Source organism: Myodes glareolus, chromosome 12 (genome assembly GCF_982192425.1).
Source record: "Myodes glareolus chromosome 12, mMyoGla1.1, whole genome shotgun sequence".
Taxonomy (NCBI): Eukaryota; Metazoa; Chordata; class Mammalia; order Rodentia; family Cricetidae; genus Myodes; species Myodes glareolus.
The window spans coordinates 65,770,061-65,793,539 of NC_142037.1; the positions used below are offsets into that span (position 1 = coordinate 65,770,061).

General features: G+C 40.2%; 1 protein-coding gene and 1 pseudogene across 15 annotated transcripts in view; both read right to left on the reverse strand.

The window, feature by feature from the left end:
• Positions 1 to 6,632: 6,632 nt before the first annotated feature.
• LOC148120280 (ADP/ATP translocase 2 pseudogene) lies at positions 6,633 to 8,999 on the reverse strand (annotated as a pseudogene).
• A 6,767-nt stretch (positions 9,000 to 15,766) lies between these two features.
• The window catches only part of Mycbp2 (MYC binding protein 2), a 226,498-nt gene continuing 218,785 nt past the window's right edge, over positions 15,767 to 23,479 (reverse strand). For 12 of the 15 annotated variants that reach the window (XM_087912283.1, XM_087912287.1, XM_087912286.1 and 9 more), the window contains 3 exons: positions 22,096 to 22,305; positions 19,452 to 19,559; positions 15,767 to 18,596 (listed from right to left, as the gene is read on the reverse strand). In XM_087912283.1, coding sequence (XP_087768409.1) covers positions 18,375 to 18,596; positions 19,452 to 19,559; positions 22,096 to 22,305 — 540 coding nt within the window. In that variant the 3' untranslated portion in view covers positions 15,767 to 18,374. The remainder of the gene's footprint in view (positions 18,597 to 19,451; positions 19,560 to 22,095; positions 22,306 to 23,479) is intronic. The other 3 variants (XM_087912290.1, XM_087912289.1, XM_087912288.1) reach the window with 1 other exon arrangement.

Here is a 23,479-nt window from a genome sequence, read left to right on the forward strand (position 1 = left end):
TTAAAACAATACTGGCACTTCCACTATTTTCCAAGACTATTCTTAATGATTTCTAACTTTTTCCAAAACCACGTTTACCTATGAACTAGAACCTTGAAGTCTGAGAATGTTTTTCTAAAATGCACAGAAAATAATAATAATAATTTCATTATTATTAATAAAGAAGATGTCTGGTTACAAGAAAACCCCTGGTGGAGCGTTTTGCAAATCAAGGCGTCTTTTAAATGCTATTTCTCTTGTTTAAAAAACTTTTTAAAAACAAGACAAACCCCGAGACAGGGTTTCTCTGTGTAACAGTCCTAGGTCTCCTGGAACTAGCTCTTGTAGACCAGGCTTGAACTCTCACAGAGATCCGTCTGCCTGACTGATGCTGGATTTTCTTAAAACGAGAAAAGTTCAGTTACAAAACCTTTATACCGTGCCATTGACTTTCTGTGTTATTTTTCTAAAGCAAATAACTACTTCCAGCCTAGCCTCTCCCTGCTCCTCCTATCTTTTTGTTTCTTTCTTATCTTTTTTTTTTTTTTAAAGACAGGGTTACTCTGTGTAGCTTTGGAATATATCCTGGAGCTAGCTCACTAGGTTGAAGACCAGGCTGGCCTTGATCCACCTGCCTCTGCCTCCTCCTCCCAAGTGCTGGGATTAAAGGTGTGTGCACCACCACCACCCAGCTCAGCTCTCTTTTTCATTAGACAGGCTCTCATTTTGTAAAGCTGGAACTCACAGAGATCTGCCAGCTTCTGAGCACCCAGTACTGAGGCTGAAGGAATGTGCCACCATGCCCAGTAAAAATATGCTGAATTTTAAGATGCTTTTATGTATTTGTTTTTTGTTATTTTTTTAATTTTATAAACTTTATTTTCATTTAGTGGTAGCTATGTAGTGTGTGTGTGTGTGTGTGTGTGTGTGTGTGTACGTGTGCATTTGAGTGTAGTGCCTATGGAGTCCAGAAGGGATTTTGGATTCTGAGTAGGTGGGAGCCTCTAGTCCTGGGGGCTGGGAACTGAATTCAGGCCAGCTGGAAGGACAGCAAGCACTCTTCACGGCTGAGCTGTCTTTCCAGCCAAAAGCATATTCTTCTTATAGGAAAAAGAATTGTAGCCACGAGAAAAAGTTCTGTCACAGACAACGCAAGACCATAAGCATGGTAGCGTCACTATAGATAATGATAATATATCATGCAGTTAAACAAATTGGAAGAAAGGAGTTTTAATGTTTCTGCCAGAAAAAAAAATGTTTGAGGGGTTGGAACGATGACCTGATCTAAACATGAAACACTGTAGGCATGACTTGATGTGGATAGAGAGATACTCAGCACGTAAGAGTGCCTGTTGCTCCTGCAGAGAATGCAAGTTCTGTTCCCAGCACCCACACACGGGTTCACAGCCATCCGTAACCCTGTCCCAGGAGATCTGACGCCCGATGAAAGTGGTGCACAGACATAACACGCAGGCAAAGGCTCCTGTGCATAAAATATTAAAAATTTTAAGTGAATATATTAATTGAAATATCACATCACAGTATTCGTATGTATAATTTTTATGTATTAGTTAATGGATTTCTTTTTTTAAAAAAAATCACATGAGAAACTCTAACTGCTGAGATGAGAGTCTAGGACAGCACTGTTCTTTAGGAGTATATGCAAGGTACAGGTTCAATTTAAAAGCTTGTGGAGCCACATTAAAAAGTTCAGGGTCATTGGCAAGATGGCTCACCTGGTGTAGGCACTTGCTGCTGAGGCTAAAATCAAGGTGTCAGCAGGGCAAGGATCCTTGGGAATCTGGAGAAGGGAACCTTTTCACTTATTTTCCAGGTTACCTTGTAGGTCACCTGCATTTTCCATGACTAACTTGTTCCTCCATCTTTAAGGCCAACAATGGAACATCACCAAGTCCTGTGTGTACACTGTCCTTCCCTCTCTCCTTCCTTCCCTCTTTCCCGCCCTGCCACCCTCCCTTCCTCTTTCCCCTCCCCCTCCCTATCTTCCTTTTCATTTCCCCACCCCCCACTTGTATTCTTTATCTGATCCAGTTGCTTCTCCTTTCCCCAGGTGGGTCCCTTCTGATTACATTGATAACACTGGTTAACACAGTGTAACCTCATTTCAAAGTCTCGTCCCTTTCATTCTCAAATCATACATTCCAAGGATCAAGACCTGGCAAAATTGGGAAGGACATTACTCTGCCCCCCTACCCCAACTCAGGCTTTAGGATAAAGGTTAGCTACTCTAAGCCTTCAGTCAATAATTTATCTCATTGAACTACACGTGTAGTTCTTGGTTAACACTGTGCTGTATTCTTTACATCTCCGTGTCCGAGTTCTGTGAATGACTCATTCCCACACTCAGCGCAGCGCGATCCACCTATTAAGTCGCGCAGTCTGCTGAAGCACTTAAGAGGAAGGCAAGGTTACCAAGCACCTGGGAACACAGTCCTGCCCTCCCCGAAGTCTGCTGTCAGGTGCCGACCTGGATGGAGCAGGTGCTCAAATATTTATTAAAGGAGCCAATGAAGCCGAATGGTTCCCACACACTTCTGAGGAATACGAATGCTGAACTCTTCCTGACAAGGCCACTCTCACTTTTGCCTTTTAAAACTTACCAGTTTCCTTAGGACTCTACCTGAATTTGCGTATTTTAAGAAAATGTAAGACATGCCGTTACAGAACCTGTTTAGCTGAGAAGCTGTTCATGGCCTTAGTGACTCCGAGTCCATGGCTATTTATTGAACACCGACCTTCCAACTTGGCTTTCATTCAAGGTTTTATGTAATCTATTATTGGTTTTTTTCATCCCTTTGGTGCGGGGGGAGGGGGGGGTCTTGTACTGCATGTGTGCCCGTGAACTGTGTACCTGTGGAGGTCAAAGGTCAAGCTGCAGGAATATTTTTCACCTTCTCTGTATGTCCGCAGACGGAGCAGGTTGTCAGGCTTGGTGGCAGGCGTCTTTACTCACTGGGCTTTCTTGCTGGCTCTGTTTGCTTCTATATTTGTATGATGTGCGTGTGTTTTCGTGTGTGTGACCACAGTGTGTACATACCTTGGTGGACTTGTAGAGGTCAGAGAAGACCTCACCGGTCCCTGCCTTCTACCTTGTGTGAGGCAGGGTGTCTTTGGGATTCACCATTGTGCCCACAAGGCAGGGTGCCCGTATACTTCTCAGAATTCTGCCTCTGCCCCCCACATCGTAGGAACCCTAGGACTGCAGCTTTATGTTAACATGGCTGGCTTTTATAGAGGGTTCCGGGAATTGGAATTCAGGTACCCACACTTATGCCGCAAGCACCATTCCCGCTGAGTCATCTCTCCAGCTCTACACTTTTGTTTCATAATTTCTCTTCATTGTAACTGCCTCGAGAAACGAGTTTTATTATTATAGTTGCTTTTCTAAGCTACCTTTGATCACAATGTGTTTGTCTGGGTAAAAACGCCTAGGTCTAGAATGCTGCCAGGCTTTTCTGGAAGACTGTGACCTTCTGGAGGGTATTGGTAGATGCCACACATGCTAGAAGCTGGAAGCTGTCACGGACCTGGATTCTACCCCAGAAGGAGATGAGCCACAGCCCTCCCATAAACTCCTGGAAAACAAAATAGCCTTGTCTTCTTGCAACTTGGTCCATGTTTGAGTGTCCAGCTACTATCATCTCAATGATACTGTAGTATCATATGGCAGAGCAGGCTTGGGGTTTAGGGACAGGAAATTTTAGATTTCATATTGGGATTACATTTTTCCCCAGGAAAAATTCATGGTTCATTTCTTTAAGCAGTTATTCCTTTAAGCAGAAAAATGAGATGATTGTGTTCTGCAGTTTGTAGGTGGAGGCTGCTCATTCATTTCCCGGCTCCCCACACCTGAAATTATCACTCAGAAACTTTATTAATTACAACAGTGCTTGGCCTATTAGCTTGTGCATATTTCTAGCTAGCTCTTACATCTTAAATTAAATTAATTCTATTAATCTGTGCATCACTACTAGGTCGTGGTCTACCAGCAAGGTTGCAGCATTTGTCTCCTCCAGCGTCTCCCTGACTTCACCTACTTTCTCCTCTATCTCTGCTTGGAATTTCCCACCTAGCTGTGTTCTACCCTGTCATAGACCCAAGCAGCTTCTTTATTAATCAATGGTATTCACAGCATACAAAGGGAATCCCACATCCCTTCTCTTTTTCTGTCTAAATAAAAAGAAAGGTTTTAATTTTGATACAGTAAAATTACATATGCAAAACAGTTATCAAGCAAGAATTAGTTATAATATTTATAACTATTTTATCTTTTATCATAACAAAGGAAAACTATAATTATATCTATTCTTCAATTCCATCAAAGACCCCATAAGGATTTAATATTACCTAAGTTAACAGGAAGTGCATTGTAAGCAACTTCCAAAACTCTAGAATTAACAGAGACATCTCGCTCCCTTGACAGTCACCCAAAGATCTCTTGTAACATTGAAGTATTCATCTTCAGTCTTCAGGCCCAGAGTATCTGGCAGACTTTTCCATGAAGCAGTAATTTCAAAAACAGTTCTACCTATATTGACAGTTTATCAGTCACTTTCTCCTGTGTCCTGAGGAATGACCAGCAGACTCTTTCATGAAGCAAAACCCCAAAGGATCATCTCACCTTTAGGTAAGTTCAGCAGTCATTTTTCTGTGGGTCCTCCATGTCCAGTTCACATAGCATAACATCAAGCAGTCCAGGCAAGACCAGTTTCTTGCCTAAATGGCTAGCAGACTCCATAAGGAGCCTCTTCAATGCCCATCATTCTCTTGAAGTAGTTTGGTGCTGCCAGAAGCAGATGAGTCTCATTGTCATGAAAAATCCCAATTTCTTAAACATTTTAAATGCCATATTCCTTGGGTCTTTGAAAGATTATCTGTCTAATTAAAATATATCTTTATATATCTAGAAAACCTAATTAACATTACTACGTGCTTGACTATTAGAGATGACTATCTATTAACATATATTTTTTAATTATACATTACTGATGTGGGAGTCCCCTCTGTGTGCTGTGATTACCATTCGTGAATATAGAAACTGGTTTGGACCTATAGCAAGGCAGAACTTAGGTAGGCAGGGAAAGTTAGGCTGAATGCTGGGAGAAAGAAGGGCAGAGTCAGAGAGAAACCATGGAGCTGCTGCTGGAGACAGATGTGCTGAAACTTTGTTGGTAGGCCACGACCTTGTGTTGATGCACAAATTAATGGAAATGGGTTAAAATAATATGTAAGAGTTAGCCATTAAGAAGCTAGAGCTAATGGGCCAAGCAGTGATTTAATTAATACAGTTTCTGTGTGGTTATTTCAGTTCTAAACTATCCGGGTGGCCAGGAACCAATAATCGGCCTCCTCCAACACATTACATTTTTAAATGGGTTGCATAAGCACAATACTTTACTTAAGAGCAGAAATACACATACAACAAAATTGACCTTAAATGGTATCAATAAATGAAGATCCATACCAATGCAATGTTGCGGGAGTATCTTCCACTGCTTCAGCCAATAGTCGCTGAAGCACGAGCCCACAGTGTTGTGGGAGGGCCTTCCGCTCCGTCAGCCAATAGCCGCTGAAATACCAGCCCACTGGGGCGTGGTATATTTCTCTTTTAAAAAGAGCCACAGATCTCGGCTCGGGCCTCTTGGTTCCAGCGCTTGGTCCTGGTTCCTGCTCCTGGCTCCTGCTCCAGCAACTAGGCTCCCTTCCTGACATTTTATGGTGTATGTAAGTTTAACCCCCCAAAATAAATAACCCCTTAAAACATAACTGGTGTGGGATTGATTCGCCGTTAATGCAAAGTATTTATCTCTATAGGATATCCCCCTTTAAAGGTAAACAAGTCTTTATAAACAATCTTTGGGATTTTGGACATAATTCTTTCCAAACTGCTTCCTGCCTTTTGTTGGGCGAAGTATATTGGGAGGTTTTCATGGAGACCTTTTGGGTGGTCTTGGTCCATCAAATCACATTAGTCTGGAAGGAATCCATAGGATCTCTTCTTCTGTGGAAACAAAAGCAGAACCCCTTTTCCAAAGCAACATATCCTGAGATCCAAATTTTGAAGTCAAGATACCTTTAAAATAAATATTGGTTTAGTTTAGCAGCCTATACAATGAAATAAATGTCTCTCTGTACTTAATTCATTCACAGTCAAAAAATTTAATGAAGACATAATAACATGCATAATCCAGACTCTGTGTGTATTCTATTTTTATCTGGCTTCTTTTTCTTTACTTCTCTAATCTATGACTCTCTGTACTTTGTCTCTTTAAAGACTTTATTTTTTAAAGCTATTTTTTATAACAGTCTATACTCTTTTTTTTCTTCTCTCCCAAGCCTACATACATTTATCTAACACTGTGACCCATTTAGAGGTCTCTTTTTTTGTCTTTAGATATTTTTTATTTCTTCAATTTTTATTATTGGGGTGTCAGAAATAAAAAATATAATTGAGTCTCATCATTATTGTCATTATGGACATAGTTTTAGGAGAAAACTGGTCAGATGAATATTATTGCTTCCCACTTTTCAACTGGTAAATAGTTGCCATTGATAAAAGAGACAAGTCCAGAGAATCTGTCCAGAATGTTCAAGATATGGTGCATCATACAACATGCCTGTTCTCGGGGAGAACACCTACGACATAGTTATGTGTACTTCTTGATCTCATCATACAAGAGAAGCACAAAGGCACCACCCATGCCCCTGAGAACATTGGACCATGCACCCTTGAAAAAGACCTTGCTTCCTTCATCATGAGCAATCTTCCTCCAGCAGTCGATTGTGCCTGAATACATGATGTCAGTTCCTTTGCGTCCTGACTGCATCATCGTACACCGTTGAACCATGTCAAAAGGATAGGAAGTCAGGCCAGAGACAGCAGTGACAGACTGTGCAATCATCCGGCTGATGAAGATGTGAGTGTTCTTGGGATCTGGAAGCATTCCCTTTGCAGTGTCATAGATGCCAAAGTAGGCAGCTCGGTAGATGAAAATGCCCTGGACTGACACATTAAAGCCTTGGTACAGGCCCCTAATCCCATCAGATTTGTAGATCTTAACCAGGCAGTCACCAAGGCCTTTGAATTCCTTTCAGCTCCAGCTTTGCCCACATCAGCTGCTAGACGGGTACGGGCAAAATCAAGGGGATACACAAAGCACAAGGATGTGGCCCCAGCGGCACCACCTGATGCCAGGTTCCCTGCAAAGTAGCGCCACAACTGGGTCCTCTTGTCCACACCACCCGAAAATATCTGCTTGTATTTATCTTTGAAGGCAACGTTGAGAGCCTGGGTGGGGAAGTATCTGATGACATTGGCCAGGTTAGCACGCCAGAAGGACAGAACTCCCTGCTCCTTGGGGATACGAACCACGCAGTCTATAATGCCCTTGAATCGCGTATCTGCCGTGATTAGCTTGCTGGCTTGCTGCACCTGCAGCATCAGCTTGACCCGCTCCATGGGCGCTACCACCATCTTGGAGATGGCCGCAGCCACTCCACCTGCCAAGAAATCCTTGGCAAAGGACACGGTGGCATCTGTCTTGTTGAAAGAGAAAGAAAAGGCAGAGGAAAACAGAACGGTTGACAACCGGCTTTGACTCCCGGACTCTGGAACGAGGTCCTTTTTTTTTTAAAAAAATGTGAATCTGTCTTTATTGGCGTTTCTGTAATTATTTTCTGACCAAGAGCGCTTTTTTTTTAAAAAAAATTCTAAGCAGGCCAAGGCTAAGATCAACTCTGAAGTCCTGCCTGTTTGAAATAGCGTTATTTATTTATTTATTTATTTATTTATTTATTTATTGAGACAGGGTTTCTCTGTAGCCTTGGAGCCTGTCCTGGAACTAGCTCTTGCAGACCAGGATGGTCTCGAATTCACAGAGATCCGCCTTCCCCTGCCTCCTGAGTGCTGGGATTAAAGGTGTGTGCCGCCAATGCCCTTTGCTAGCAAACAGAGCCCATCAGGGAAAAAAAAAAAAGCCAGCTATCAAGAAGTCATGCTTAACTCTGTCTATAATTCCTTTCCAAGCTTTCTCAGGTTTTATGTGGATTTATCTGGCACACATTGGCACGCCAGTTGGGTGCCAATGTGTAGGTGGAGGCTGCTCGTTCATTTCCCAGCTGCCCATACCTGAAATAATCACTCAGAAACTATCTTAATTATAACACTGCGTGGTCTATTAGATTGTTCATATTTCTAGCTAGCTCTTACATCTTAAATTAACCAATTTCTATTAATCTGTGCATCACCACAAGGTTATGGCATATCAGCGAGGTTCCAGCATCTCTCTCTTCCCAGCGGCTACATGGTGTCTCCCTGACTTCACCTACTTTCTCTTCTCTCTGCTTGGAATTCCCGCCTTTCTCTATTCTACCCTGTCATAGGCCCAAGCAGCTTCTTTATTAACCAGTGGTATTCACAGCATACAGAGGGGAATCCCACATCAGCAATTGATAGATTAAATAAAATGTTAAAGTATATTAAGTGAAAGTTCTCCTCACTTCTGCACACATATTCCAAATATTTTATTGTGGAATTAAATCACTCTTGTACATACTTTCTTATTTGTCTTGATTTCTTATTATGAAAAAAAATTAGTTAAAACAAGTAGCTCAGTGAAGGTAGACAGGACACAGAAGGCGTAGCTTAGCAATGTCAGGACTGGCACTCACGTCTTGTCCCATCCAGCCCTCATTGTGAGCTATTGGCAGTTTTTAGGAAATTGAGCTGAAGTGTCCTGTTGTATAGTCACCACTAGGAACATGTGACTTCATGCCATAGGAGCAGCGAGTAGCCGAAGTTCCAAGTGTCAGCCCACCAGATGGGCCACGCACATTTTGGCGAGCACGGGACTGCAGACCCTGGAATGGCTTTTGCTTCTGCTGTGCCTTTCCATGTTTGCTGCGGCTCTCTTTCTCTGGTGTCCAGCATGGCGTGAGCAGAGGTGGGGAGATCTCCTGTAATATGCCTTTAATATGTCGTGTTTATCTTTTGGAAACATCCCGTTCTACTGGGCATTTTTACCTGTGGATTGTCAAGAAAAAGACCGCTCCCTTAGCTCACTGTCTTATTTGATAATAATGATCGCCTATACAGAGTTCTGATGAATGAAAATGAATACAAGAATATGTTTCACAGCTAAGGCCTATGAGCTTCACCTTAGGAGATGCTCAGGATAATGATTCAAAGGACAGCACCTGAGTCCAGGAGCCAGGCTGGCTCTAATTCTCTTACTGCTGAAAAAAAGCAGCCATGGACCATTAGTTAATACAAAGCTTTAAAATAACTTTACATTAGACCAGATGCCTTGCTAAAAATTCTAAGATATATAACCCCATTAAACAAGCTGAAGCTCACAAGAAAACATAGCTGAGCTGTTTAACTCATTAGGCTATGGTCAAAATTACAAAAAGACCTGATTGTTGCTAGCCCTCTTGCTAGTCTGTTTAATAATCAAAGGTGATAATTAATTCCTTATATACATTTTTGGCCGCAATCTCCGATATTAGATTGATGAGTAGATATACACGCTAAATATATAAAGTAGAGCTGACTGATTCTTTTTCATATATAAAAGTTCAGGTTGTGGTTCCTTTAAGATTCCTTATAAGATAAGTAATGGAGTAATTGGCCCTTTCTTTGTAACTGCAAAATGCAGTCTGCTAGTAAAATACCTGACAAGACAAAGGCAAAACCTGGAAAAAACGAAATGTCCCTCGACTGAAGAATGGATAAGAAAAATGTAATACATTTACGCAATGGAGTACTATATGGCAGAAAAAATGACACCTTGAAGTTCATTGGCAAATGGATGATCTAGAAAACATGCTGAGTGAGGAAACCCAGACCCAGAAAGAAAAATATCGTAAGTACTCACTCATAAGTGGCTTTCAGACATAAAGCAAAGAAAACCAGCCTACAATTCACAATTCGAGAGAACTTAGACAACAATGAGGATCCTAAGAGAGACATACATGGATCTAAACTACATGGAAAGTATGAAAAGACAAGACCTCCTGAGTATATTGGGAGCATGGGGATCATGGGAGAGGGTTGAAGGGAGGGGAGAGGAAAGGAGGGGAGTGGGGAAAAATATAGCTCACTAAAAACAATAAAAAAATACCTGACAAGAACACCTTGCTTGTGCATACAATTAATCTATAACAAGTTGCTTGCATATGAATGGGTTCTTGTGATAATTTGTTTTTCACCTATACGTAAACTGTTTAATCATGTAAGGAAGATGAAAAACATGTTTTCACCTGTATTCATTATAATCATTCACTTGAAATACAGAATGTAACCACATTGTAATTCCTATATTGACTAAAAACTTTGCTGGAGTATGTAAGCTATAGAAAAAAGTATACAGTAGAAAGAACAGAGAAAGAACATGAGAGAGCAAGAATAAAATCAAGAGAGTGTGTGAGTGCTTCTTTCCCTATAACCCCCTCAGATAGAAAAGTCCAGCTTCCACTGACCCCACAGGGTTCCTTTCAAAGCCCTGTGCTGCTGGAGGCTGCCCCTCCCCCCCCCCCCCCCCCCCCCCAGACAGCAGCAACTGTAGGACTTTGTTGGTTTTCTTGGTCATTATTAACACATTCACCTGAGGTTCTGGCCAGGCATCTCACCACTTTCTGTCAGTTTCCTTTCCTACTGCCGTGATGGAAATACTTTGACAAGAGAAATGGCTTATTTAGCTCACAGATCCAGGCTGAACTCCATCATGGCAGCACAGTCCCAAGGCAGGAGCTCAAGGAAGCAGCTTACATTGCATCTGCAGCGAGAAGACAACGAAGGCACGCTAGAGCTCCGCTAGCCTTAAAGGTTTGGGATCCCCGTCCTAGGCAATGGTACCACTCACTGTGGTCTGGTCTTCTGACTTCAGTTAATTTAATCCTAACAACCCCCACAGGCCAACCTAATGTGCATCATTAAGTCCCACTACTGTGCCTCACTTCTGTAATAAGACTCTTCCGGGTGATTCTGCACCATGTCCGGGTGACCGACTTCTTTCTTGTGCAGTTGAGCTGTTAGCCAGCAGAGTCAAGGGAGTCAAGAGTCTTTCTTACATCTCTCAAGTGTGCAGGAATCCTCTGACTTGTGTGGCATCCTTCAGGTTAGTTCAAGGCCAGAGACTCTGAGTTAAAGTTAAATATTTACAGTGGCCTCACTATAATCTCCGGATTTCCTGGGGGTACACGAAGGGGCGAGTTTCATCTTTATACCTCCCTGTGTCTCCTGGAAACACGATAGTCAACTCTGAGCCTGTGCGCCCCGTGAGACAACTCGCTGTCCCTCAACACTCTGAAGCTTCTGCATTTCCAAATCAGCCTCTTCATTCTCCTCCTCCTCTTCCTCCTCTTCTTCTTTGTCCTCTTTGTCCTGTTATTGAAAATATATTCTTTTCTCATACGATATGTCCTAATAACAGTTTCCCCTCCCTCAACGCCTCCCAGTTCTTCCCCACCTACTGTCCCTCGGGATCTACTCCCTTTCTCTCTCTCTCATTAGAAAGAACAGGCTTCTAGGTGATAACAACCATACATGACAAATAAAATATGATAAGATGAACAAAAGCTATAATATAGGGGCTGGACAGGGTGACCCAACACAAGGAAAAGAGCCCCAAAAGCAATCACGAGAATCAGAGTCCTTCTTGTTCATAAACTCAGGAGTCCCATAAATACTACACTGAAAGCGTAGGCCCTGTGCTGTTGCTTCTGTTTCTGTCAGTTCATATGCACCCGCTCAGTTGATTTAGGGGGCCCTGTTCTGGTATCTTGGATCCCATCCGGCTCTCACACTTTTTCTGCCTCCTCTTCTGAGGGGTTCCCTGAGCTCTGAGGGGAAGGCATTTGACGAAGACATCCCATTTAGGGCTGTGTGTGCCAAGGACTTTCTCTCTGCACAATGTCTGATTGTGAATCTCTGCATCTGTTCCCATCTGTTGCCTAAAGAAGCTTCTCTGATGACAGAAAAAGGCACTAATCTATGAGCACAGCAGAAAATCATTAGGAGTCATTTTATTGATTTTATTTTTGGACCAGTATGTTTTGTTTTACCTTACGTTTCTGGTATCAGATATGGGTTCTGCCCCATAAAGGGGGCCTTAAATCAAATCAGACATTGTTTGGCTACTCCCACACATTTGGTACCACTGTTATGCTAACATATCACGCAGGCAGGACAGATTGTAGGTCAAATGTTTTGTGTCCGAGTTGATGTTTACATTTCTCTTTTGGTAACCTGCAGTGTCTTCCCACATTAAAGACATTAGAAGGTAGGAGTGAAGGCTCCATGTAGGTACAAGGTTGACTTCTCTAAGATCAATGAGTTCTGTGGGTATTGTCCTCAGAAATGGGGCCCAACAGTCAGTTTGTGGTAGTAACCCACTCTCTTAGCAACAGTCTGGGTTGTTTGAGGATTTCCATGTGACCATTTTGGCCAACAACACAATTGACTGCAATGGAGTCCCAGTACTGGAAGCTTCCTTTGATAGATAACAGGAGATGACCAGTTGGGACTCTCTCTCCCCTATTATTAGAACTAATTTGAATCACCTTCATACATTTTACCAAGTTTCCACTGCACTAGGCTTCTATATCATCCCTCAAATGCCCCTCAACTCAGTGTCCCTCCTCTCACTCCTTCCATTAACCCTACCTCCTCTTCCCACCCTCACCTGCCCGCAGTCCACCCACAAAATGTGTTCTATTTCCTTCTCTCGGGGGAATCCACGTGTCCCACTCTAATCTTCTATACCCAATCTCTCCAGGTCTATAGATTATAGATTGGCTATTATTTATTTAACAGCTAATATCCACTTATAAGCAAACACATTCCATATTTATCTCTCTGGGTCTGTGTTACTTCACTCAGGATAATTTTTTTCTAGTTCCATCATTTGCCTGCAAATTTCTAGATGTATTTTTTTCAACAGTTGAGCAATACATTGTATAAATGTACCACGTTTTCTTTATCCATTCTTCTGTTGAGGAACATCTATACTTCTATTATTTTTTTCCAGTTTCTGGCTATTATCAATAAAACCACAATGGATATGGTTGATCAAATGTTCTTGGGGTATGATCAAGCATCCTTTAGGTATATGCACAAGAGTGTTATAGCTAGGTCTTGAGGTAGATGAATTCCCGACTTCCTGAGGACCGCCATATTGGTTTACATACTGGCCATACAAGTTTGAACTCCCACCAGCAATGGAGGAGTGAGTGTCCCTCTTGCTCCATATCCTCCATAGCATAAACTGTCACTTGTGTTATTAATCTTAGCCATTCTGACAGGTGTAAGATGGAATCTCAAAGTTGTTTTGATTTGCATTTTTCTGATGGCTAAAGATGTTGAACACATCTTTAAGTATTAAGTATATTAGGGGATGAAAGCTGAGAGATCAGAGCAGCAATGCAGCCAGCCATTAGAGAGATTTTTTCCTACCAAATCCTCAGACTGAAGGAGTGATCCTGTCTCTACGAATCCTCAGACCTCATGCTCAGACTGCATCCTCAGACTGTACCTGACTTCCTGGATCCTCGTGCATATTTCTCTCTCCTCCCAGCCTTATCACTTCCAGTCTCCACCTTTCCCCACACCACTCCACCCCCATCCACTCCTCAGAGAGGGTAAGGCACATTGCTTTAGAGAAGGTCCAAGGCCCTACCATATTTAGATTGAGCAAGGTATTCATCCAAAGAGAATGGGTTCCTAAACAGCCAGTACAAGCAGTAGGGATAAATCTTGGTGCCATTGCCAGTGGCCCCGCAGTCTGCCCCAACAACATGACTGCCACCCACATTCCAGGGTCTAGTTTGGTCCTATCTTGTTCCTTCCTATCTAGCTGGAGTTAGTGAGCTCCCGTTAGCTTAGATAAACTGTTTCAGTGGGTGTCCCCATGATTTTGCTGGTGTGAGATTGTTTCCTGTGTTTTCATGGGTACAGTCAACTTCCTTAAGTTGGAGTTTTCCTTCTAACACATTCTATAGGGCTGTATTTGTAGACAGATATTGTATAAAATTTTACTTTATCATGGAATAATCTTATTTTCTTCATCCATGGTGATTTAAAGCTTTGCTTTTATAGAAGTCTGGGCTTCCACCTGTGGTCTTTTAGGGACTGCAGCACATCTGTCCAGGTTTTTCTGGCTTTTAGTCTCCATTGTCAGGTCCAGCTCTGCTTGTGAAATATCACTCTTACAGCTAAATGGCTTTAGTTATGCTCTCACAACCAAAAAAATTTACAAACCAATAATGATTTTTCATAAATTTTGAAGCTTTTGATAGATTATTTTTATGAATTTTATTAAAGCATGCAAAGGCAGAAGTTATTAGTAACCTGTGTTAAGAACTGATAGCATATATATACATATACATATATGTATACATATACACCTACACACAAATAATATTTAATAAATATTCATTTTCGGGACAGAATATTATCTATCCCATGCTGATTTCAAAACTGCTATGTAGCCTAGGATTATCTTGAATTTACAATCCTGTCTCCACTTCCAGAGTGCTGTATTAAAGTTGTATTAAAGGGATTTAAACATGGTGGGTGTTGTACTTTGAATGTAATTGGCCCCCACTATCTCATAGGAGTGGCACTGTTAGGAGGTGTGGTCTTGTTGGAGGAAGTGTGTCACTGTGGGTGTGTGCTTTGAGGTCTCATATACCCTCAGTGCCTCAGTCCACTTTCTGCTGCCTTCTGATCAAGATGTAGCCAGTACCATGTCTGCCTGCATGCTGTCCTGCTCCCTGCCATAATAATGGACTGAACCTCTGAACTGTAAGCCAGCTGCCCCAATTACATATTTTCCTTATAAGAGTTGTTGTGGTCATGGTGTCTCATCACAACAATAGAAACTCTAAATAAGACAAAGGGCAAACCCCATTTCTTCCCTTTTTGTTTCCGTGCTTGTGTGTGTGCCTTGCATTTTAAAGACAGGGTCTCTCATTAGTCTGGAGCTTGCGGAGTAGGTTAGGCTGGTTAGTCACCAAGTCCTGGAGATTCACGTGGCTGAGATGACAAGGTAGTGCTACTACACATAGTTTTTTGTCTGTCCGTCATCCATCGATTCACCCACCCACCCAGCCATCTACCAGCCATGCGTTCTGGATCTCATGTTCACGGCAGGCACTTTCCTGATGAGCTCTCTCTCCAGCTCCCAAAGTTGTTTTTAACTTCTCAAAGCTGCTTAACATAAATTAGTGACACTGTATTTGTTAATGATTTATATACTGACAAACCTCTATATTTCTAACAGTGGAAATTAAAAAAAACAGGTCAAATTTTCCTTGGTGTCATGAAATACATAAAATCTGACTTATGATTAATTATAATCTAAAATTTAACATTTCCAATAACTCAAATGAAAAAAATCCAAACACCAGCAAAACAAATAGGTAACTAATAATTAAGTATGTGGAAAGCTGTGCCCATTCGAGTATGTAGAAGAGACAACAACTAGTGAATCTATTATTTATAAAAGATGAAAAGGCTTCTGGACAGGACGACAGACGCAGACTCATTTCCTGCGTGCTTCCTCCGCCTCTGGCATGTGTGTCTAAGAGAAGACATATCTCTAGGCACTTTTTTTCATGATTTTCTACCCACTGTTTAAGATCCCATCAGTGTGCTTTATTGATATTTTTATTTTCTCGAACAGGAAAATTATGAGTGTGTTATAGGTGAGTTTTAGGCTTCATGAGTTGTTTAAATTGTTTTCCAAAAAAATTCTTTACACAAATATTAGACTTTATCACTGTATAAAAATGTACAGTGGTTTTTATTGACATGTACATTCCAATATGTTTACAGCTGCAAGATAATGAGGCACACTCAGTATTGCACTTCATTAAAATTTCAGGCTCAAACTTAACCTAGAAGTTTAAATGAAACTGCTTTTGTAATTTAGTAATTCTTATACAGGACAAACATTGATAGCTTTATATACAGTGTGATACTTATTACATTTATAGGCCTTACTAACACATTTTTTTTTTAAATAACAGTCTAGGAAATAAACCAGAATATCCTCTTTATATCCCCACCCGTGATGCAATTGTACAGGATTACAAAAGGCAGTATACAATAAACAGTGATTATTTTTCTTTTCTGCTTGAAAGCCAGCATCATTCTTAGTTCATGAGTATGGTGATCCTTTTATACCAATTATCTATAAATGTTCAATGCTTCACAGGCCAATGACGGAAATGGCCACATGCAAACACCTCACAAGTTTGATATCTTGGTTCAAAAGAAGATAAACCAAAATAACAGGGAAACGTTCCGTAGCAAGAATTATGTACATGTATTTGGCATCATTCTTGCACTGTGAATGGTTCATTATCTCGGATGTAAAATGGTCCGTTCTTATCCTGAGTGGAGTTTAAACTTCACTGCATCCTCCCATTGAATGAAGGCAACTATTTCTCTCTGAAGACAAAGGATCTGAATGTTCTAAAAAGTGTGAGCATTTCTGCACACTCCACACCCCAAAGCAAACTCTTCCCCAGTGGGTGGATGAACAACGTGGAGTGGACATTCAGTTCCTTCTAGCTGTTTGCCTTTGGACCTGCACACATTTTGAAGGAGGTAAAGAAATGCAATTAAAATACATACAAATAAATGTCATATGAATAAAAATCAAGTTATTCAAAGAAATAATATTACTGTGGATAAATAAACCATAAATATGTTTACCATGGACACTTTGGCATGACAGATACATGTATCTGTATCAGGTAATAAAGTGAAATGGTCCTTGACCTAAAATGTCCTACCCAGAGAACCACTGAGCTACAAAGCTTTCTCTATTGGTAGATGAGAATGGATAATTCATTTTAAAGAAAGAAGCAAAAGTGGTCACAAAAATCTCTCACCTTAACTTAGCAGAAAATTATTCTGCACGGAAAAACAGGAGATTTTTGTGGAGGAAGTTTTTTCTTTTTTTTTACAAGTAAGATCAAACTTAAATATAAATAAACCATATTCATATCTACAATCACTGAAGAAAAATTTGTACAAGATGAGTTTAAAATATGAACATTACAATAATAGACTGTAGTAATCTCAAAAGAAACATTATGGGAAAGACATCAATCTGAAATAAAGTAGGCTTATACAAATGTAAAAACAAAACCTGCCTCTTCCTACTAAAAATTTAAAATATATCATAAACAAATAGCATGGTAAAAGTATGTGATGAATGTTAGCCACTATTATCATTCCTGAACACGGACAGAAGAGGACAAGGCATGGGTGTAGGTCATGAGGAAATCTCAGAGGAAACACCAGTTGCTGGCTTGGGCAGTGGTCTGAACTAACAGTGACCAGGGCAGCAGCTATATTGTTTTGAACAAATAGACCCAAGATGGATCAACAAGGGAGGTCGCCAGATGCTGGGTGATGAGTCAATTCCACTTGTCATGTGTTATAAACTGGAGCAGACCGCCCATCTCAGACAACACTGCAGATCTAGTGCAGGCAATGATACCATCTGTGGTGGCTTCTGCATACTGCAGTGATTGGGTTTCCACATGGAAAAGATATGGGGACTTCACAATTATTCACGACATTCTTATTTACTTCTCCCTACCCACTAATTCTCAAGTCTGGTATTCTCTTCTCTGTGACCACAAGGTTCCTGACATCTTACAATTTTTTTTCAGACTCTTGGGTTTTGTGTTCTTTTTGCCTGATCTCTTTTTGCCTGATCTCTATGGATAGCCTTCTGCATTCCTGGTGGATTCTTTAATTTCCCTGCTTTCTGGTGCTCACTGTGCTGTCACCTCCTAGGTATTCGGCATCAAATCATCTGTCCCCTTTATGGAAAACTCCTTAAGGAAATGAACAAACAAAAACAACCCCCTCCAAAAAAATCCAAGCCTCACAACATTACAAGCTGGGCCTGGTGGCCAGGACTGTTATCCCAACCAGCCAGGAGGCGAGGGCAGGAAGACTGCAGGCTGGGGGTTCTACCTGGGCTACAGAGTGAGTTTAGGCTAGCTTGGGAAACTTACTGGGACCTTGTCACCAAATTAGAAACTACAAAGACTCTGTTCAATGATGGCATTTGCTAGTATATTCAAAGCACCACAATTAATCTCCCCACCCCCGAAAATCAATTAAAACAAACATGTTGTTCTGCCATGACTTTAAGATATTAAAATTCATATGACTTGTGTTTCCTTCCCTGGCATCAGGCCTTTCTTATTCTCAGTAGACGTTACTCTCCTTCCTTGGGAGATGCTTTATTCGAGGTTCTTAACCCTTTACATGACCTCTGCTTTTTATCGCATTCAAAAAGCCATCAGCTGGCAACAGTGAAGAACCGTCTTCCATCATTGGAAACAGTTTACAACTCAATACCATAGAGACCATAACTGTGAGCTGACAATATTGAAAACATACCCGCAGGACAGTGTGGGAGCTCTTCTTTTGGAATGCTGGTCATTCTTTGGAAATCATCATGACAAGCATTGCAGAAATGTGTTGTCCCAAAACAGAAGAAGACAGCCACTGAGCAGCAGTAGCGACACTTGTATTCCAAGAAGTCAGTCCCATGTTTGGGGCACATCTATGGCCAAAGATGAGAAACACAAGATTATAGTGAACCATTTCAACTATACTTACAGTAGTTGAATACATGTATAGTAGATTTATTAAGTACATAACTTATAAATCATTATTTTGAGAGCATATGTAGCTCCAAAAGCTGACTGAAAAACCAATGGTATAGGTTAAAAGAATTAATGATTAAATATGTGGTCCAAAATATCTGATTAAAGCCTTAAATTCAAATTTAATCTCCCACACAATCTATCTGACAAAGGAGCAAACTACTTTCCTCACGAGGGAGCTAGCAAGTTGCACAGTGGTATTTGACTATCTACCAATCTCATACGTCTACCAATAAAGTTTCATTAAAGATGGAAAAGCCTGAAAGTTTTAGGGCAGGTTTATGACATGAAATAAGTAAATTTATTTCTTTGCTTAATATAGTGATCACTTCATGAAAGACAACTATAGAACGAAAACAGTAAAAAGAAATACTGTACACGAACATTTGAAAAGTCATATATATTCCTGATACGTACCAGAATACACCATGTGCAAGGGAAGAGTGAGACATGGGTAACTCTGATATTAAAGACAGATTTTTGACTAAGAAAGTATTTATTTTTATTATGTTTAACTCTTTGTAGATGCGTGCATGTACACGTGTGTTTGTGAGTATGAATACAAGCACTTTTGGAGGCTAGGGGTGTCGATATCTCAGAGCTGGCGTTAATGAAGGTGTGAGCTGCCTGATGAGGGTGCTAAGAACCAAACTTAGGTCCTCTGGAAGAGCAGCAAGTGCTCTTAACTGCTGAGCCATTTTTCCAGGCCCAACTTTGACTTTTGATAGTGTCTAATGAAATGTTCTGCATACCTGAGCCCTAGACACATCAGAACAGGCACCACAGATGAGCTCTCTGGGGTCATAATCGTCTCCTTGTCCAGCTTCAGCATCACAGCGAGCTTCACCACCGAAATACGCCTATGGAAAAACCATGTTCACATGAAGCTCAAGCACGGGAGACACAATGTGGTTGCAGTGGATGTCAGATCAAGACTTGTCTGTTAGCCACTCCCTCACAATGCCATGTGAACACATCTATACTGATAACTGCAGGGAGAATCAGGGTAAGAAATAAAGCTAGCTTATTCATTTATTATTTTGTTTTGTTTTTCGAGACAGGCTTTCTTTGTGCAGCCCTGACTGTACTAGAACTTGCTCTGTACAACAGGTTGGCCTCAAATTCGGAGAGATCTGCTTGTCTCTCATTCTCTAGCGCTGGGATTAAGGGCGTGTGCCACCATGTCTCTCTCTCTCTCTCTCTCTCTCTCTTTTTTTTTTTTAAAAAAACTATTCCAATTTGGAATGCAGACACACTTTCAGGAGGGAGCCTAAAAAATTGTGCTGTTAAAGGAAAATGACGAGAGAATATACATATTCCAAACAAATATATGGAATAAGTTATCAAGTAAATACAAATGATGTTTTTTCAGGGCAAAGTCTGGAGTTTTTCTCATTTTGAAATATTAAACAACATATTTCTTTCTAGTGCTTAAAACATGCTTATCAATTCCTAAGTCACAGTAAGACATAAGAAAGTGTGCCCGACATAAATTAGGACAGAATTAAAATTCTAAGCTTAATAAGAAAGCAAAAAGTCAATTTAAATATCTTCTGATCATATAATTTTTGAAATGAACAGAAATTTAATGAATTCTATTCAGAATACTATTCATACTTATAAATCTATAATTATATTCAGAATCTTAATAGTATTCAATATGAAAACCAGAATGAATGAAATTAGAATGATGGCCAATTTATTTTTACTTGTTTTGGGTACAAAATAAATGAGGCCAAAAAATTGGGGCAATTTACATGTACATTATGTCTGTAGTCAAAAAGCTAGATCCAATTAAAAATAAGGTGAGTCAATATAAATCTATTATCTGTCCTAGAAAGAGGTCAAAAGGACCGGCTCCATTGATGTAGAGCCTATTACTAATGGCCGTTATGTCAGCGAAATCTGGCTTTTCTAGTATGTCATTTATTCCAGGCCAATTTGCTTATTCCAGTTGATTCAGTTTTCTGTATCTTCTACTTGGCTTGGCTTCTTAAACTTGTGACTGTTACCCCAGGGGTAGCACACTATTCATTTATGATGTCTGCACAGTAATCACACATAAAGGACATTTATTATTTGTAATAATACAGCTCTTACAAATATAGACCCTTGGTCTTTCCTTTTATATCTATCTGTATATTCATGTGTCTATCAATCATTTATTTAGCCTCCCATTCATTGCTTTCATTTTTTTTATTAAAGTGAAGGTCTCCCTATCATTCTTTCACTCGTTTATTCATTCTCTAATTAATCTAGTATTCATAATATTACTAAGTATCAAGTACTGGATATACAGAAATGGAAACAATACATTCTTTGTCTTTTTAGAGCTTATAAAATGGGGCACAGAGACAAGTAAGCCAACAGAAATAGTGCATGTTAAGTGTTACAATGGATGTATGCAAGACGAGAGAATTGTAGGCAGAGGAGATGATGCTGGGAAGTGAGCACACTACAGAGGGGGAGAAACCAGAGCTGAATCCTGAAGTACTCAGATGGAGTGCAATTGTGTATTTAGTACAGCAGAAGTAAAATGCTCAGCAGGGGCAGAGAAGAACATTCCAGAAAGAGAAGCCAACTGTGTACTAGCACAGGGACCATCGGTGGTGGAGCAGTCATGGCTGAGCTTGGGTGAATGTGTGTTGTTCAGTGTATTATTGGAGGTAGACAGTGCTACAAGATTAGAAAAGAAGAATGACCCCGAAAGAGCTGAGTGTAGAAATACTAATCTACTAGCAGCACTACAGAGAAGGAATGGAGTTTAAGGATGCCACAGAAAAATCCAGGAAGATACTATAACTACAAAAGAAGACAGAGTTGCTCAATATAACAACAGAAAACAAGGACTCAGAAATCTGCAGGCAGAATCAGAGGATGGATTTTACACTGGGGAAGTGAAGGTTGAAGTATATTATATCAGATGCCAACACTGAAGAATCTGTGAGAAATTCAAATGTCTGGTAAATAAACCTCAAAGAATTTGTGATGTCCTAATGGTGTAAGGGGCAGGAAAGGTCATGAATGTACCATAGATCACCCAAAATAAGGAGATGATATAGTATAGTAAGTAGAAGAGCTGGTAAAAGAGAGATCCACAGAGCAGCATTAGAGAGGTTTATTTGAGAATCAGTTGTACAGGCAAAAGGTGAGTAGTCACAATAAGTATCCTTTGTATGGAAATACTATAAACTTTAGAAAAAAATTTGCTTAGGTAAAAAGGATTTCCCTCTCCCCAGTTAAGTAAATTACTTGAATTTGAAACACTGCATCAAACATTCTAATTTTTAATTTCTAGCTTTAGGGTTTAAGAATAATTGTATGTCACTGTATAATTTAACTTAATTATATGGGCAATCTCCAGTGCTTGGCTCTTCAGGATACTTTGTAGCATACCTTTCTGCATTTGTAGCAAACATAGTATGCATAGCGATTCATGGCATAGCCAGCTGGGTCATTGTAAAACCTGACACCAGGCGTGGTGATTGCTTCACTCTTATGTAGACCTTCATACTCCAATCTCATTAAGGCTTTTCTTCTGACATCTTCATAGAGTTCTTTTATTGGATCAAGCAAGTCTTTTAATACTATGTGATTAATTTTGTTCTGAAATACAAATAACATTTTTAACAGAAGCATTTAAGGAACAGTTCAACAAACATTTAGTGTATACTCAAGTACCAACTATTGCGCCAGGTTTAAAAATAATTCTGAAAAGTACTTTAAAAAGTTTTACTTTGCTAAGAGCAAGGAAAATAAGAGAATCAGAGCTTTACATAAAAATTTCCATTTTTTGGCTTTGTATTTCCTGATTGAAATATATCTCCCTTAGTCTTAGCTGTTCTGGGAAGAAAGGGTGTCTTGCTGCCACAGATATGACTCATGACCTCGTGTGTGGGTTTTAAGTATGTCCTGGCTCCCTGGAGATGGGGTAGAGTGTCAGGTCAGAGATGACTAATTTTCTCTACACCATTTTCTCTGCCTTTTCCAGACTCCTGAACATGATTGTGTTCTGTGGCGCCATGAGAAGGAAGACAAAAATAATGTAATTTTGGATTATTCCCTGGTCTAACTAAGCAATGATTGGGCTAAGTTTCTTTCATACTAAGCCCATTACAACAGCCTGTACTTAACAAAACAAGATAAATAGAGAAGGCACTGCTACATTCTTTAACAGAGGTGTTTTAGTAATCATTATTAGGTTGCCTAAGCAATTCCCTACTTTACTGCTTTATAGAAAAGTGTTGTAATGCCAGGGAAATGTTTTGTATTTTAATTACTTCTAAGAGCATCTGTTCTAAAGGTACTAAATGCCAATAGTTCACTTTTAATAGCACATCTCAGGTCTTGCAAGCACCAGAGGGTCCTTTTTCTGTTAATCACTGACAGCCATGTCACATGACGTAACTCTCAGAAGGTCTCAACAGTGATGTATTCACCACTAATACACAATGATGCTTAAAATAACATTTCTCCTGCCATATATTATATATTATATAACATAATGTTATTTTATTATAGTATATTTCAATTTAGGCAGCTTTTACCTGACAATTTGAAGGCAATAGCTGCCACCCCCTAAGGTCTAAATGGTAAGAAAACACTGAAGTATAGCTCTAGTAACTCATAACTACCCTAGAGAGATCTTATATTTTTACTTCAGGTTCTACTTGGATGCAGACAGAAAATAATAGAGCCTGCGGGGACAGAAAACAGGAACAGGAAAAACACCTGGTAGCTATCTGAGATGAAAGCAAATATGAGAAGAAATGAAACATAA